The sequence below is a fragment of the Hylobates moloch genome, unplaced genomic scaffold (genome assembly GCF_009828535.3).
Source record: "Hylobates moloch isolate HMO894 unplaced genomic scaffold, HMol_V3 SCAFFOLD_1, whole genome shotgun sequence".
Classification (NCBI taxonomy): domain Eukaryota; kingdom Metazoa; phylum Chordata; class Mammalia; order Primates; family Hylobatidae; genus Hylobates; species Hylobates moloch.
In genome coordinates, this window is record NW_026652276.1 from 5,837,573 (window position 1) to 5,854,671 (window position 17,099).

A 17,099-nucleotide genomic window follows, 5' to 3' on the forward strand; every position below is an offset into this window, starting at 1 on the left:
AGCTTGTGTGTGTTTGTGGCGGCCGGACTGTACCCTGCAGGATGGCTTTTGAGTCAACTGTGCACAATCTACAATGTCAATGTCTACAGTAAACCCAAAAGATCTACTCAATTTCAGCAAGTTCATTCTCTTGGAAGCTGGAGTTACAACCTGAGAGCAAACTCTCTTTGGAAAAGTCATCTAGTTTGTGGGGAGGAGGCAAGTCCATCAGGATACATGGTGTCTCCCATCACTGACAGCTCAAGGGTGATGAAACCCAGCCAGTCTCCTGATATCCTTAGCAGAGTCAAATGACTGCATTGCCAGTGTATCTCCCAGGAAGATGTTCTGATTCTTGGTTTTCCACATTCGCTATAATGAACGGTTCAACTCAACTGTTCAGCTGTACTAACCAGTGGTTCGCTAATAAGGAAGTTTAATAAGTCCTTATTGTATCAAAAATTACTGTTGATTATGCAGTTTTTAGGGAGCTGATTGCAGAGACTTCTCGTTCCCTTTCCAGGGTAGCTGCCAATGTTAAACAAGGAGCAGACACGGGAGGTGCCGGCAGAATGTTCACGGAGAAGAAAAGGAGGAAACCTGAGGGAGGAATGACAGTAACACTTGCGCAACTGGATCTCCCCCCCAGCCACCTCCAAATAACACAGAATTCAATGTGAAAGCCCCTGTAGACCGGATATAAACCTGGAAGGTTAACAGTTTCTGGGCCCTGACTCCTTGCCAGTCATGTGCTCACCATCATATGCACACTAATTGCACCCCAGGAGTGAGAAAAGATGAGAGCCTTGTGCTAATAAGACTCTTACAACCTTGTTATATTCTAAATAACAAAACAAGCACACTGCCCTCCCAATCACGGCATGCAAAATCCCCAAAAACCCAGCAATGGCTCAAGCTGCATGATAGTCCATCTAACCGGATGGTTACAGATTAACTGAGAGCTTCCACGCACCCACGTATCGCTTTCCTGCAAGAAAAAAAAACAACACTGTACGACACGCATGCACGATTCTTTAATTTCTCTCCAAAGTGCCTTCCAAAACATCAACTAGTTAATAATAATAAAAAAAGTCCTAAGGTAAAAGGTAACTAATCAAGAATAGCAACATCTGTTTCTTAGCATCTAAGTAAAAACAGAACTCCATTTTGTGACTAATTAAATCACCACCACTGGTGTTTAAAGTTGTAAGTAGGCAACATTTAATGAAAAAGTAATGCTTTCTACAGTTTTATTAAATAAGATAACCATTATGTGCTAAACCTGCACAATAAAAATTAAGCTCTACAACAGGTTAGCCTTCCCTAACTTTTACAACTCAGTGCGTTTTTGTGCTTCTTCTGAATTCCCATGCCTTTCTCGAATATTCTGCCTGACATCCTCGTTACAGTTTCTTGCATGTCTTATCTCCATAATCAGGCTCTAAACTCCTTGGAGAGAGAGAGGAACTGAGTTTTATTTCTCAACGTCTCCCATGGAGCCAAACACACAGTGCTTTCCCTGCGGTGGCTGCTTCATATTTGATGAAAGAATAAAATGATTCACAATTTCAGGTTCTCCTTTGAAAGAGTGAAGGGAAACTAAGTCCTGGGTGACCTCTGCAACTCTGGAGTTAATGAAATTTGTCAACATTTCATTGCTCAGTGAGTGCAGCTGTGATGAGCAATTCATTTTCTACCATAACAGTGAGAGGCCCGTTTGTGACTTACCCTCTACAGGAGAATCTTTCAATATCCATCCAGGATCAACCACACAATGGTGCGATAAAGACCAGAATGAACAACCAAAGGAACAAGATGAGAAGGATAAAATAAATTCCCTTCTGAGACCTTCAGAACAAAGCACTGTGAACCCAAGGGGGGGATAACACCAGGATTTCTGCATACCCTCTTGTATAATAAGATTGGGTAAATCCAGCCTGGTCCTGCATTTTTAAAAAAAGATCTTTGCTACACAACTTCTAGATGTTATGAGCCATATAAAAGTCAGTGTCTTTACATGGAATCTGAGAAATATCAAGGAAGCTATTCAGTGTGCCCCACTCCCAGATTCAAAAGCAGCTCCACATACCTCAAAGACTTGCTTTTTGCCTGGTGGAAAGAGTTTGAGGCAGAGAATCAAGAGACAGTTCTGTCACCTACCAGCAACCTGACCCTGGACAAGAAAGCCACTTAACCTCTCTCTACTTCAGCCTTTTCACTGGGGAAACAGGGAAATTAGCACTTAATGCAAACTTGCATGAATGTTATAAAACTAACGAGAACCACCAGGTTCGGGGCCACAGAATGGGACTGCAGAGACCGTTCATTTTAGCAATGACAACCTCACTACTGGACCCGAGATACGAAGATGCCCAGAAAGTACTGTAATTCAAAGACAATGCCAAGAGCTGACAAGCCATTAAAGATCTGCAAAATCCCACTGCCCAGGTGCTTTTCGCTGGCACATACCCTTGAACTTGGACCTGGTCGGGAATCCAGGGCTGTGGTGCAATCACCTTCCAGAGCCCGGGTTCCTCTACCCTGGTCCAACCCATGCAGACCCCATGCAGGGTCGGGGTCACTCCCTCTCAGGTGGCCCTGGTTCGTAGAGCTTTTCCTAGAGCTTTTAATATCAGAATCAAAATCCATCTCCTTGAGGCTTCCACCCATCAGGTCCCATGGTTACCACCTGGGCCATCCAGGACAAGTTGGGACGCCCTTCTTTGCAGACCTTCCATCAGCTGGTCACAGTCACCATGCCTCATGGCCCTCATCCTCATCACCACCCTTCTCTCTGGTCACTGCACATGCCCTCCACGCACAGGCTTCAGGCCCCGTCACCATCTTGCCCAGTCACATCTCAATTTCCTTCCACTGGTCTACAATGATCACGCAGCACAGCAGCCCATCTGTGACGTAAGAGCCTAGTGACGGGCTCCGCCATCCACACATCTCCTGGTAATCCTCAGGACCCAAAATATACACAAAAAGATAAGGGATTCGCCAGCCACAGTCCCTGCTTCTGTAACTTTCCAGATTCCTCCGATTCATTTTAAATTGTCAACCTAAGAAAATAAATACTCTCCTTGGGCTGAGGTCTGACACCCTCTGCCATCTGGTGCAGAACAAAGTGGCTGTTCTTCAGCAAAAGGAGCACAGCAAGGACCTGTGCAGGGAGAAACTCAAGGGCAGGAACGGCCCTATTTGCATCGGTCACCCTGACAGCCCCGTGTAGACACAGTGTTTCTGGGTTTGCAGCAGCAGGTACTGATGATTCCTACTATTAGCCTTTACTTTCTGAATAAGTGCGCCACAGAGGTAAGAAACGGCCAGAGTGAGAACCTCTGCGCTTAGCTGGGAGTCTAGGAAGACCTTCTCGCAGGGTCCTTGTCGCGCACAGATGGGGAAGGGCGCTGAGGTCTGTTCAGGAAGCTGCGAGGGCTCCCTGGGCCAGGCTAAAGCCAGACCCTGGGGGATGACGGAGGGCAGCACACACCCCTGCCCTCTAGAGCTTCGTTTCCTGTGTTTGTGGACCACCAGCAGAGTGGCACGGCACGGGCTTCAGGGGCTTGCAGGAGGTGCTGTGAAAGGCACGAACGCTCTACGGCTTCTGTTGGTTTTGTCTTGGTCCTGGGAGCCAACTGTGTGACTGGCATCGTGGGCTCTCAGGGCTTTTGGCCTCTGGTTGGATTTGGTCAAGGAGGGGCCGCTGGAGACCAGTGGGAGGGAGAAGAGTGAAGTCACCCTCACTCTCCCGGTCACCACAGCCGGACAGGTCTCTCTCTTGAAGGCCACAGCTCCTAGCTGGAAGCTTTCCAAACAGTTGCCCTCTCTTCGCCCCGTTACACTCAGGGTTCTACACCAAACCCACAGCTCTCCCCGTACCTCTGCAGACAGGCCCAGGAGGACTCTCCACGGCGAGCCGGCCGGCGAGCCCCATCCCGTTCCAGACTAATCAGCTGACTTCAATGGATTCTACTGACCAATGGATTCAAAGTACCCTGATGAATTTGCTTACTTCAGTGGAATTCTATTTTTCTTATACTCTAAAGAGATTTGAACCTAGTTATTTGTTCCAAAAGGGTATATTAAAAACCATAAAATTCAACTACTTTACATAAATCTTCTATAGAAATTTTATATCTGTAATTCCATCTTTTCAGCACTTGGTCAGGCGACAGAGAATACACTAGTAGTAACCAGTCACAGAGCCTTGCAGGAAAGAGAAGCAGAAATGGTTTCTTATAATTGAATAGTATTCTCAAAACATAAAATATAGGCCGGGTGTGGTGGCTCATGCCTGTAGTCCCAGCACTTTGGGAGGCTGAGGTGGGAGGATTGCTTGAGCCCGGGAGTTCAAGACTGCCTGGGCAAAAGAGTGAAACTCCGTTTCTACAAAAATACAAAAAATTAGGCAGGTGTTGTGATGACTGCCTGTGGTCCCAGCTACTTGGGAGGTTGAGGTGGGAAGATTACTTGAACCTGGGAGTTCGAGGCTGCAGTGAGCCGTCACTGCACCACTACACCCCAGCCTGGGTGACAGAGCGAGACCCTGTCTCAAAAAATACAATAAATCAATAAATAAAATAAAACATATATAACTAGCTTTAGTTTCAAGAACAGAATTTTTATTTATTTATTTTTTTGAGACGGAGTCTCAGTCTGTCGCCCAGGCTGGAGTGCAGTGGCGTGATCCCGGCTCACTGCAAGCTCTGCCTCCCGGGTTCACGCCATTCTCCTGCCACAGCCTCCCAAGCAGCTGGGACCACAGGCACCCGCCACCATGCCCAGCTAAGTTTTGTATTTTTAGTAGAGACGGGGTTTCACCGTGTTAGCCAGGATGGTCTCGATCTCCTGACCTCGTGATCCGCCCGCCTCGGCCTCCAAAAGTGCTGGGATTACAGGCATGAGCCACTGCGCCCGGCCAGAACGGAATGTTTAATTTGGTGTTTTACACAATGTACTTTCAAGGAATTAACAGTAAATAAAACTATCAAAAATATCATATATCATTGAATCTACAATGATAAGATATGTTCTGACTTTAGATATGTTACCATTTTGGGGGGGAAATGTGGCTTTGAAAAAATGAAATATAGAGTTTTTCACAAAAGTGACTCATTTGTAGTCTGATAAGTAACTTTTCCTAGGGAAAAATGATACATTTTCTTTTTATAAATAACTTATGACTTATTTTCTATTGGAAAGATGTCATAGCCGCTGACGTAGAGGCCAGACTCTCCTAATCAGAGTGAGGTGGTTCCCTCAGAACCTCTGCCTTGGACTTCCAAACACACGTCACCCGCTTTTACACATCCATGTTTGAGACACTCGCGATTTCCTAATCTCGGAGTTTCCATGGTGCCTGAAATCGTTCTGCTGGTGTTACCACCTCAGCAGTAAGACCCTTTAAGGAAAGGGGCCCCCATTTGCTGCTTGGACAGAGCCCGTGTCTCAGCCTGGGTATCCACTATTGCCTGGCACCCACATACCGTCCCATTCACTCAGCAAGTGGACTTGAAACATCAGGCGTCCAACATGGTCACGGTCACTTGTCAAAATTCCTTCAAACTCACCGGTGCTGAAGGGAACACTGGGTGGTACCAGCTGCTCAATTAAATGTGCAGAAACGCTACTGATTTATTCACTCATTTACACAGCAGTCAACACGCGGGTGGGATAATGAAAGTGTATCTAAGTGGCAACAGTCACTTCCTACCAGGTTGTGCATTAAAAAAAAAACCACAGACCTCGGCTGGAAACACACAACAAATGCAAGACGACATATACCTGTGAAAATGAGAACAAGGCCTGTCCCTAAAGGGAATCTGGCGCCCGCCCCTGTGTGTGCACCTTAGGGGCGTGGAGGGTACAGGCTGCCCACCCTGAGGGAGGCTAACCTTCTTCCCAATCAGGGAGGGATGGCCGCACGTGCTTGCAGGGTGATTTTTGCCAAACAGTTGTCTGAAGGAGTCTTACCAACACAGAGCGCTTGTGGATGAATCTGTTTTCAGTGGGAAGGTCAGTGGCATCTGTGGCTGCTCTGACCCATAACCATTATTTTCCACCATCACTGACTTAATGGAATTATCCTCACTCAACACAACATGAGAAAAATCGTCTTTTTTTTTTTTTTTTTTAAAGACAGTCTCACTCTGTCGCCCACCCAGGGTGGAGTGCAGTGGCATGGTCTCGGTTCACTGCAACCTCCACCTCCTGGGTTCAATCAATTCTCCTGCCTCAGCCTCCTAAGTAGCTGGGATTACAGGCATGTGCCACCATACCCAGCTAATTTTTGTATTTTTAGTAGATATGGAGTTTCATCATGTTGGCCAGGCTGGTCCCGAACTCCTGACGTCAGGTGATCTTCCTGCCTCGGCCTCCCAAAGTGCTGTGATTACAGGCGTGAGCCACGTGCCCGACTGAAAAATCAGTTTTTATTGGCTAAATATGTTAGCAGGAAGCTTATAGGAGGCAAAACAGGAAGAAATGTGGTGAAGGAGTAAGGCGAAGAAGAAGAAGAAGAAGAAACCCTTCTGCGGAGGCTGGCGGGCTACTCAGAGCTCCGAACTTCAGCTTCCTGATGATGAAAGAAACGATGCTCCCTGCCTCAGACGTTAGGGAAACACACAGCACACGCCACACTCTGCCCCTTCCCTGCTAACACATGCACCGTGGGTTCACATGCTCCGCTCTGGATATGTGGATGTCCCGGGCCACTCCCTCTAATGTGGCCACTGTCTGACAGCTCGCAGGTTTGAACCCTCAATCAAGCAGAGTATCTGGAAAAACCATGGCAGCCGTAGAGAAAGAGAAAGGACGGAAGCCATAAATGTTGCCCCTGGGCATGAGACCCTCGCTGAAGACATGCTTTTACCATGTCAGTCTCACAGGTAACCACACTATCTCACCATTGTCTGTCTCGCCGGTAACATGTTCTAACAACAAGGTTCCCAAACGTTAATTTTTCCTTTTAAGTATTCTTTTGTTACAACTGCATTAATTTTATCTCTTATAATGTGGGGTGTGTGTGTGTGTATGTGTGTGTGTGTGTACACATGCACTTACATATCTGTGGAATTAAAAAAAGGGAATTCATTTGAAGGAGCCACTTCAGGAAGCTCACATCCAGCCATCAGTGGCAATAAAAACTAAGGAAGGACTCAGGTGAAAGGAGACTCACAATGAGCTGTGACAACTGGAATATTAATAGAGCCCACATACCAGAAAGAGCTGATGGACATTAACAGAAGAAGTGTTTATCATAACACGTTGCTAAAAGCTGAAATCAAGGCAGGTGTCTGGTTAGTTAAGAGTAACCAATATCAGAGATTATTCCTAAACTAGAAGTGGGCACCGTCCCCAGCAGAGTCACGCAGCGTGGCCCACCGTGGCTGGAGAGGACACTCGCCCAGGCTGCCAGGGTGGGGCGAGACCTCAGAACCGGATCAGGCTCATGGCTGGGAGACCAGCACTCCTACCCGCTACCAGCAACGGCGGCCAAGAGTGAGACAGCGGATTTGGTTGTGTAATATGAGAATCAGACAGTGATGAAAAGGTCCCAAGGGCCCTCTAGTGCCACCTTGCAAACAGAAAGCACATACGGTGACCAGCATTACTGTGCATTTGTGGTGCTAAGGGTGTCTAATTTCACGCATTTGAAAAATAACAAAGAATTTTCTGAAGTGGAGACTCTCTCCCTGGGCACCCCGGAGCCCTTACCTTCAGCAGTGCCGGACAGGCCATCGGCTTTGAAGTTGCTAGTGCTTTTCTTTCTTCGGTGCTTCTTTCTGTTGGCGTGAGGGGAGGGGGGCGGGTCGAGCTTGGGGCTGGTGGTGCTGGAGATACTGGGGCTGGAGCATACGGAGTCACCCAGCCCTGTGTCTGCCGTTGGACCGGAAAAGGCAAAAAAAAAAAAAAAAAATGCAGAGAGTGAGCACTTACAAAGTAGAGCATGTAGAAACAGCACAGCCACACTCCTCCCATGCCACACAGGCCCTGCAAATAACATCCCATCACTGTATTGCTGGGTTGGAGGCCCAGAGCCTCTGGTATGAGATGGGCTCAGTCCCCCTTGCTGTACTGTGCCACCCGCTATTTAAAAACAAGCGTTTATTTTTCTATCACCAGCATGCTTTGGATAAGTTCTCCTTCTCTCCTTTGCATGACTGGAGCTCTGCAAAAGGAAACGGGTGAGTTTGTGCTTTTTAGTTATCTTTCTCTTCTCAAAATTACCTTGATATATTAGAAATGAAAATGATGCATTTAAGAATACATTTGGAAATATCATCTTAAATGGGTTTGACTCATGTGGGTGCACAGGATGAGGGATTCCTGATTCTTTCTTCTGGCCTCAGTATTACAGATGACTATAACTTCATCTTGTTTTACTGTCAGTGAAAAATTCTATGCTATTTTTTTCTCTCTCTCACCAATGTCCAGTGACAGTGTTTGGAAGCCGATATAGTAGGCCTGCCAATTTTTGATTCACTGAAGCTACTGAGAACAGTTTCAAAACCAGTGCACACGTGATTATTCACTATAAGTGAAACTCTCAATGTATTATGTCCATTTGTATCTTTATCACAGAGAAGGCCAAAGTGGTACTACATGACCAGAACACACATATAATTCAACCAGGGTGGAAAAGCACACTGAAAACATGCAGGAAAAACAGGTGGTGTGTGTCTACGGAGTCTTGAAAAGTTTTTATTTCACGATTCAGCATCTTTAAGTCCAAAGTCAGAGTTCTGTGCAGCACACCGCACCCATTCAGCTGATATTTTTTGAGCACTGACGTGAGCCAGCGGCTTTTTGAGATGCCTGGCAGCCATCATTGATTGAGGAGAAACATAAACATTCCTGCCCCAATGGGGACTCTGTAAAGTGGAGTGGCAATGACATGGCAGCCAGGCCAGCACCTGGAGTCCATCAGAAGCTGGTAAGAGTTACGGGAAAGACCAAATAGGAACGTGGGGCATCAAGGCTGGGGAGAGGCGGCAGCGATGGGGGGTGTCATTGAAAATAGGGTAGCTGGGGCAGGTCTCGGTGAGCAGGGGACACTGAGTCAAGACTTGAAAATGGCAGAGGAGTGAAAAAGTAATGAGAGCAGAGAAACAGCCAGAGCCTGGCTCTAAGGAGGGAGCCTGGTGCGTTCCAGAAACGGAGAGGGGGCCGGAGTGGCGGCAGCCGGTGTGGGTGGGAGAGGCCTACGGAAGGTGGCACTGGAGAGGATGGGGCTCGCGGGCCACCGTGAGGACCCTCGCCTGTGCTTTGGGGGAAATGCGGAGCCACTGCAGGGTTTTGAGCAGAACAGTGACATGATTTCAAATATAAAGATAATGGAAATCAAAATGAATTGAAAATATTTTTATTTTGTGAAGTTCTAGGAAATTTTATCATATGTTGAGAAACGTAAAAACATACAATTTAAGGTATCTGAGAAATACATATGGTCCCAGGAACACCCCGATGCACGTTCCTGGCCGCCCTAAGGCAGAGACCCTTCACCCCTCTCTGCACAGTCGGAAGCGTCACCCTTCATTGCACGCACCCTTTACACATGGAAGAAGAGGGCTGTGGGGAGCTCCTCCTGCGAAGGGGGTGAAGGGCTACCCCAGGGCTCCTGCAGGGTAGCCCAGGCAGCACTGGACACCGTGAGACCCCCGAGACTGTGTCAACCGTGTGCACTCCTTGTGGGTGGTCACTCACTCACAAAAGGCGGAAGTGCCCTTCACCACTTTAAGGAGTTGCGAGAAATGTGGCAATTCGTTGTCTCAGCGACTTTCCCTCTACCAGGCAGGAGGTGCTTCCTATGGATGCACATCCTTAGATGCAGAGGCACACGGACAGGTCGCTGTCCCCTGGTGGTAGGTGACAGATAATGTCAATGGCAGAAATCCGGCTGTCAGCTTCCTGGGGTGCCTCTGTTGTGACTCCACCATCACGGCTCCTCTACTGGCCTTCTCACCCTCTCCTCCATCCCCAGAGGAACAGCCTCCCCTCTCCTCCATCCCCAGGGGAACGGGCTCCCCTCTCCTCCATCCCCAGGGGAACGGGCTCCCCTCTCCTCCATCCCCAGGGGAACGGGCTCCCCTCTCTCCCATCCCCAGAGGAACGGGCTCCCCTCTCTCCATCCCTAGAGGAACGGGCTCCCCTCTCTCTATCCCTAGAGGAATGGGCTCCCCTCTCTCCATCCCTAGAGGAACGGGCTCCCTCTCTCTATCCCTAGAGGAACGGGCTCCCTCTCTCCATCCCTAGAGGAATGGGCTCCCTCTCTCTATCCCTAGAGGAACGGGCTCCCCCTCTCCAAACCTAGAGGAACGGGCTCCCTCTCTCCATCCCCAGAGGAATGGGCTCCCCTCTCTTGCTAAATGAACATTCCTAGCTTGTCCTGGTCCCGTCTTTCATCCTCAGGTGTCTCGGCCAGGTCACTTCCACTCATTCCTCCCTCTCCATCGTGTCATTTCTGTCCTCAGAGGTCCCAAGATCTTTCATACCCACTTTCCTAAACCCCATTATTCCTTAAAGGGTTATTTCCTTAACCCTTGAAGCCACAGTCTCAACAGCAAACACTCATCCAAAGTTACTACACGATAGGGGCTATTCTAGGCTCTACCTTCAGCAATGCGTTCAGGACTCTAGCAATCTGCTGAGGCATGTGGTTCCCTACCACCTCCACTTTACAGATTAGAAAACCAAGGCACAGGGAGAGGTTAAGTAACTTGCTGAAGTCACAGAGCTCGGTCGGGTCTGCTCAAAACCGCTGCAGACCTCTCCAGACAAGGTTCCTATCCAGATAGAGGGTTTAAATCCACTGCGTTTCTTCCTGACTCCTTGAAGTCTGGCTTCCCTCACCACTGCTTCTTCAAAATGGCCCACGGTTTCACTGTGCCTTCCTTTGCCCCCTTAAGCCTTCCTTTCCCTTATCATGCTAACTGTGCTGGCCCAAGACGCCATGTTTTCCTGCCTCTCCTCCCTACGTCCACAGGGGCATTCTCCATGTGCATGACACCAACACCAGTTCCAGGCTTGGCTCTACCTGACCCTCTCCTCCCGGCAGCCGGCTCCCAAGAAACAGCACTGACTCTGACCTTTGCATTCCGCGCAGCTTTCTCTGCTATCACCTTGGGCTTCACCCTTGAAACTGACACTTTCCTGCCACTTCTGCCCAACTCTTGCTTTCCATGGTGGACATCTGGTAAACCTCCTTGGTTAACTGTACCCGAGGTGTAGCCAGCAGTCCTGAGACCCCCTGAGCCTGCACTATGGCTGTTTGGTTGTGGTGGGACTACAGAGGTGGGAGCAGGCAGGTTTAAATAAGACACGTCCCTTGCCTTGAGCAGTCTGGGACCTCGAGCTCAGTCTGTTTTCACAAAGCCGCTCCATGACTGCCTGCTCTCCGTTTAAGCACTACTCACCCCTGGTCCAGTTCTTACCTTACCCCCAAGTCTAGACTGTGCAGCCAACTCCATGAGGTCCTTCTCCTCCCAGACTTTCACCTTTTAAGCTGTCCCATGATTTTACGATACTAATATTTCTAAAGTAGTAGTTCTTATATGTATTTCTGAAATACTAGATTCCACTGAATATCAGATAAAAGCTATAGATACCTTGGAAAAAAAGGGCGAGCCTAATTAATTTTTATGTATGATTTAACAGTGTTCAGAAGACTCATAACGTTCAGGGGGTGGGGCATCCAGAGATCCTAAGATTATTACCTGATTCCAAAGCAAGCCTTCTCTGTGTTATTCAATGCTTAAACCAGGCAGGGAATCTTTTTGCTCATTTTAAATATTTTCTGCCCACAGTTCTCAAGTCTTTACCAACCCATCCTCTCTATTCAGTGTTAGGAGCCCACCCTGCCAGGTATGGTGCCAGGCCATGGGAAACAATGGTCACCGTGCCTGTCTTTGCCCTCAGAGAGCTCAACCCTAGTCCTGCAGGCAGATAAGCAGAACAGGCAAACGCAACTCTCCTCGGCTGCTGGGGCCGCTATTAAGTAATATTATCATATTAAAATCATATTATTTTACTCTGTCCCTTGGGTGTCCTCTCATTTCAACAAGCCATGTTCATCCCCAACTGTGCGTCCTTCCCTCTGTCACTCTGTGTTTGTAACACTCTCTCCCAAACTAACATTTCTCATCTCTACACTCCCATGGAGCCCACAGTTAGGACCTTCTGCACGCGGCTGCCCGTCGCTTATCTCAATCTAACTAGCATGCCTGTGCCCAGGGCAACCACCAGTGCTCCCCATCCCTGTGGTGACTTGTGCAATGCTGAGCCTACAGTAGGTGCATTATACCATAAACTCTCCTCCGTTACCCAGTGGTTGTTTTTATGAGTGTATACCAGTATTTCTAAGACACTCAGAACACATACATTAGCTATGTCGTCCACACGACAGGCTTCCACACGGGTGTGGTGGGTCTACCGCTAGGCTGTCTATTCCAGGCCACCACTCTTTATGTCTCTCTCTGTGTTCTAAGCCTATGCGTTGTCACTCTTCACAATTGTCTTAGTTATGATTGACCGTTCTGAGCACATACTCCCATATATCCATCCACATCAATGAAAAAGATGGTGAACAGCGTGGAGTCAAGATAGAGCTTCCCACCTTAAGATGCACCATCCAGTCCTGGAAGATTCTAAGAGTGACTACTGAGCCTAGATAAGTTATACTGTCTTTGTGTTCCGCTCACATATCCTTCAACTTGCCTATGAGGAAACCAAGGAACAGCCTTGTCAAATGCTCTGCTGAGGGCTATATGGTACCCAACTCACACATATTTTTGACAACTTAAAAACGATAAAGGGACATCTTTGATGTCTATCCATTCTCTTTAATAAACTACCTCTGTTCAAATACATCTGTTTCCTTTTCCATGTGCACACAAAGCAGCCCTTTAACAATCGAATTCAGAATCCCACCTGGTTGTGACCTGACTCACTGGCATCTAGCTCAGAATTCACGTTTCTGGAAATCAAAACGGCACGTCTGTTTCTAGGCCCCTTCCCACTTTTAGCTGTAGAAAACTTTTTGCAAAATAGTTGACAGGGACAGGGCCCTCTCATTTCCAAGCTTTCTCTATATCTTGGAATATTTATAATTCAGGGAGAAATCCCGGACCCACCTGGAGGAAGCAGCTGAGCGGCAGTCTTGGGAAGGAGACAGCACTCGGAAATACCACCACCCACCTTCCTCTAAGAGACCGCCACAGCCAACCCATCAGCATTTCCTCCACATCCACTTTTCCTTCTGTGTCCTTCCACATGAGCACTTCTAGCTCCATGGGACTCTGGATTCCCACCGATCCACCGGTTCTCCAGGAACCCCCACCCAGGACCTCTGGCAATGGCTGGAGACATTTCTGGGTATCAAACTGGGTGGAGTGGAGGTGCTACAGGCATCAGGTGGTAGAAGCCAGAGGCGCTGAAAAATGCCCTACAATGCACAGGACAGCCCCTGCCACAAAGAATAGTCCCAAATACCTAAAATATCAATAGCAAGAAACCCCACAGAATTTCAACCAGAGCTTCTAGTCTTCAACCAACCTCTCGCACGCGCCTCCTTTGGAATTTTGGTCTGTCTGCATCTCAGCCTCCTGGGTGTCCTCTCCAGCACCCTGGCCTCTGTGCCACTCCACACTCATGAAGCTCTTCTGCCCTGGACCTCAGACACTCTCTCTCGTGGTCTCACCCAGGCTTGCTACCAGCAAGAACCACCGTTTCTAGGGTCTAACTGCCACCCCCACCCCTGCCTCCCCAGCTCACTAGCCTTCACTCCCGTGGCTCCTCTATGCCCTGAGTTCTACGCCATCTGATGTCCAACACGCTCACATCCCACGGTTTTTCTTAAATACAGCCGGGCAGCATCCCATATGACTTGAAACTCACCCTTGTAAGTTTCCCTTCTCCTACCGCTTCTCCTGAGTAGGAAGCCCCAACTTCACTGACTTCCAACCCTCCATCTGCTCGGCACTGTCATGGGCCAGGGCTGGGAGAGGGTGGTGCCGTGCACACCGGCCGCCTCTGCGTGGTCAGTGTACCCCTCCGTGGCCTCTGGCCTGCCCTTCAATCCTACCTCACTTCCGTAGTAACCCACTTCCCACTCTCCAAGGGACTATTTCACAGCTTCTCCTCCCGCTTCAAACACTCCACACCCCACACTATCCCCATGATGATCTCACTTTTCACTTCACTGAAACAAAACAAAACAAAACAAAACAAAACAAAACACCAAAAGCATCCATCAGAAGAGGACACCCTCCACCCCGCCCTGCCCCAGCCTGTCCCCAGCAGTCTCCATGGGCACGGGGCCCCTCCCCTGGGAACTGGATGCTCACCCACTCTCGCTCACCCAGCACCCGGCACTAAACATGAGCTGTCATCTCACATTTTTTTTTTTTTTTTTTTGGTGACGAAGTCTTGCTCTGTCGCCAGGCTATAGTGCAGTGGCGTGATCTCGGCTCACTGCCACCTTCGCCTCCCTGGTTCAAGAGATTCTCCTGCACCACGCCTAGCTAATTTTTGTATTTTTAGTAGAGACGGGTTTCAACATGTTGGCCAGGATGGTCTCGATCGCTTGACCTCATGATCCGTCTGCCTTGGCCTCCCAAAGTGCTGGGATTACAGGCATGAGCCACCACGCCCGGCCCTGTCATCTCACGTTTTTAACACAACTCTCCGTTGGCCCCACACCTCCACCCTGGACATCTGACTCCTGCCCTTCTTTAAAGCACAACTCCCCAGGGCCTGTCCCTCTGCACTGCTGTCCACGGCTGGCCTCACTCCAGTCCCGCTCACATCCCACCAACCACTGGTGTGTCCTTGCTGGGGCCAGCAGCACCCTGCAGATGCTGCATCAGTGGACAAGGCTCAAAGCAGTCACACCAGTCTCGGCAGCATCCACACAGCTCATCCTTGCCGCCTTGGATGGGGAGCCGTGTTGAGGGGTTCTGCTAGGCAGGCAGAAGGGACACCAGGAAGTTTTAGACTCCAGAAGCCAAAGGAGGAAGCCCCAAGAGAGGCCTTCCCCCAAGCTGGCCACTGGTGCATCCAGCCCCTCCCGGCCCCCTGTGCTCTGTGGCTCTCTCCACAGGGGACACGACATACTCCATGCATTTCTTTGTTTAGGGAACATCTTCCCTGTGAGCGCTCGAGCTTCAGGAAGGCGGGCCTTCGCTCATCCTCTTCACCAGCACACATCCTTCCTGAAACATATTCGGGATGAGTAATAGGGTTCGATACGTATTTAAGTTTTATGAAAGAACTGACCTCTGTGTGACAGGCACTTGCACGGGTGGATGGAACGGACCACTTTCTGGTGTATCATACAGCAGTGTATCAATTTCGCAACTTAGTTTTAAAACTAGCCACAAACATGCTTTTGTGCCAAACCACTGTCCTATGAGTTTCCAATCATTTGGAATCTATTTTTAGGTGAACGACTGAGCCCATGAGTGAAGTCTATTGACACGGAGACAACATCTTCCTGTTGAGTGCCCCCATGCACCAAGCGTGCCCTAGGAGCCTGCCGCTGTCAGAGAATAAAGGGCAAGACCCCTGTCCCACGGGGCTGATTTCTAAGGAGTGAAGAGAATGCCTATCAAATTTCTTGCTTTATGCCTTCCATAAAAGATGATTTTTCTTGGGCCCTGCTACTCGAACAAAGAAGAGGGGAATCGTATCTCCGGCAAGCACGCCGATGGCAGGGGCCACAGGTGCAGGGAGAAGTGAGGTACGGAAGAGTCCGCATGCCATCTGCACTGGGCCGAGCATACCCAGGACTAACTCCAGCCATCCCGGAGAATGGGACCAACAGGGAGATGAAGGTGTCATTGCACCAGGAGAAAGCCCAGGAGAGGGCTGGGGAGACAGAGAACAGAAAAATGTGAGCCTTGTCCTGGCCACTGCAGGGAGAGGGAGGCAAGCCTTTCAGAAGACACAGGGTTGTCATGGGATAAAAACAACTGCGATCTCAAGAATGGAAACAGAGAGCCAGGCCAGCATTCATGAACTCCTCACAATCGTTCTCAGAAGGCTATGATGCGAGTAACTGATGTGTGCAAAGCACCCGAGATCCTGGAAGCAGCACCAGCCCACGCTCCGATCTGCTGCTCACAGGGCCGAGGTCCTCCAAGGTGGGTCCGCAAGCATCCTCCCTGCCCCCATTTGGAGGCATGGAGTTGAGGCAGTAAGTGACTTTCCAAGCCACGCTGCAGGCAGGGCGGGGTGCGTCTCTGCCCACTGCATTCTCCTGCCATGGCAATGCTCCAACACTCCATAGCCCAGGCCCTGGACATTTTACTCCAACTTTCTTGCTGGAAGGAGACAACCAGTGGCGCCTGACCACTCAGAGGTAGGGTGTCTACGGTGGCCCAAGAGGGAGGCACTCAAGCCCTTAGATAAGCCAGGTGCTCTGGGCTGGGGTGGGTGGGAGCAGGTTTGGCAGGAGTGGACAGGCAGCCGGCGGGGAAAGCGGCACAGTTTTGACAGGAGGAAGCTCTGGTGCCAGTTTCAGATGCTTGCCTGTGGGAGGGCCCAGCTGCAGCAGCAGGGGCACCGGCTACACGAGGGAGTGGCCACCACGGTGCTGAGAAGGTGATGGCGGCGGCAAATTAGGACGTGAACTGAGGGGGGCCGTGGCAGGAGACAGAAGTCAGGCAGGAAGTGTGACCTGGGACTCAAGACCAGTGAGGACCAACCAGAGAGGACTGGCCTGGAGGCCAGGCCCTGACCTCTCCTGGGCTGGGTATTCTCATGGCAAGAAGAACCGGGTTCCCGCCCACTGGGCACTGAGCTCGGCCATGGGAATGTGAATGCCCCTGGCTTCTAGGTCTCGAGAGCTCCCTTTCAAGGAGTTGTTTAACATTCCTCTGGTTTAAAATATGAGCAATCACAACGCACTGGGCTTCCACGCTGTGCTTTTCCATTCCAACTACTCCCCTTGCCTGACAAGGTATTCCTCAAATTGAAGAGGCTCCGAAAGCCCCGCCTGAGACACTGTAAATGAGCTCCAGCCGGCCCACGGAGCGCCATCCGCTCCTCCTGGCTGCATACAAAGAATGCATTTTATTTTGTATCAATTACCGGGCACCAGGACAGACGACTACGGT

General features: G+C 49.5%; 1 protein-coding gene across 8 annotated transcripts in view; it reads right to left on the reverse strand.

The window, feature by feature from the left end:
- Positions 1-17,099, reverse strand: part of AGAP1 (ArfGAP with GTPase domain, ankyrin repeat and PH domain 1) — a 642,705-nt gene that overhangs the window by 155,378 nt on the left and 470,228 nt on the right. For all 8 annotated transcript variants that reach the window (XM_032753655.2, XM_032753653.2, XM_032753651.2 and 5 more), the window contains one exon: positions 7,702-7,863. In XM_032753655.2, coding sequence (XP_032609546.1) covers positions 7,702-7,863 — 162 coding nt within the window. The remainder of the gene's footprint in view (positions 1-7,701; positions 7,864-17,099) is intronic.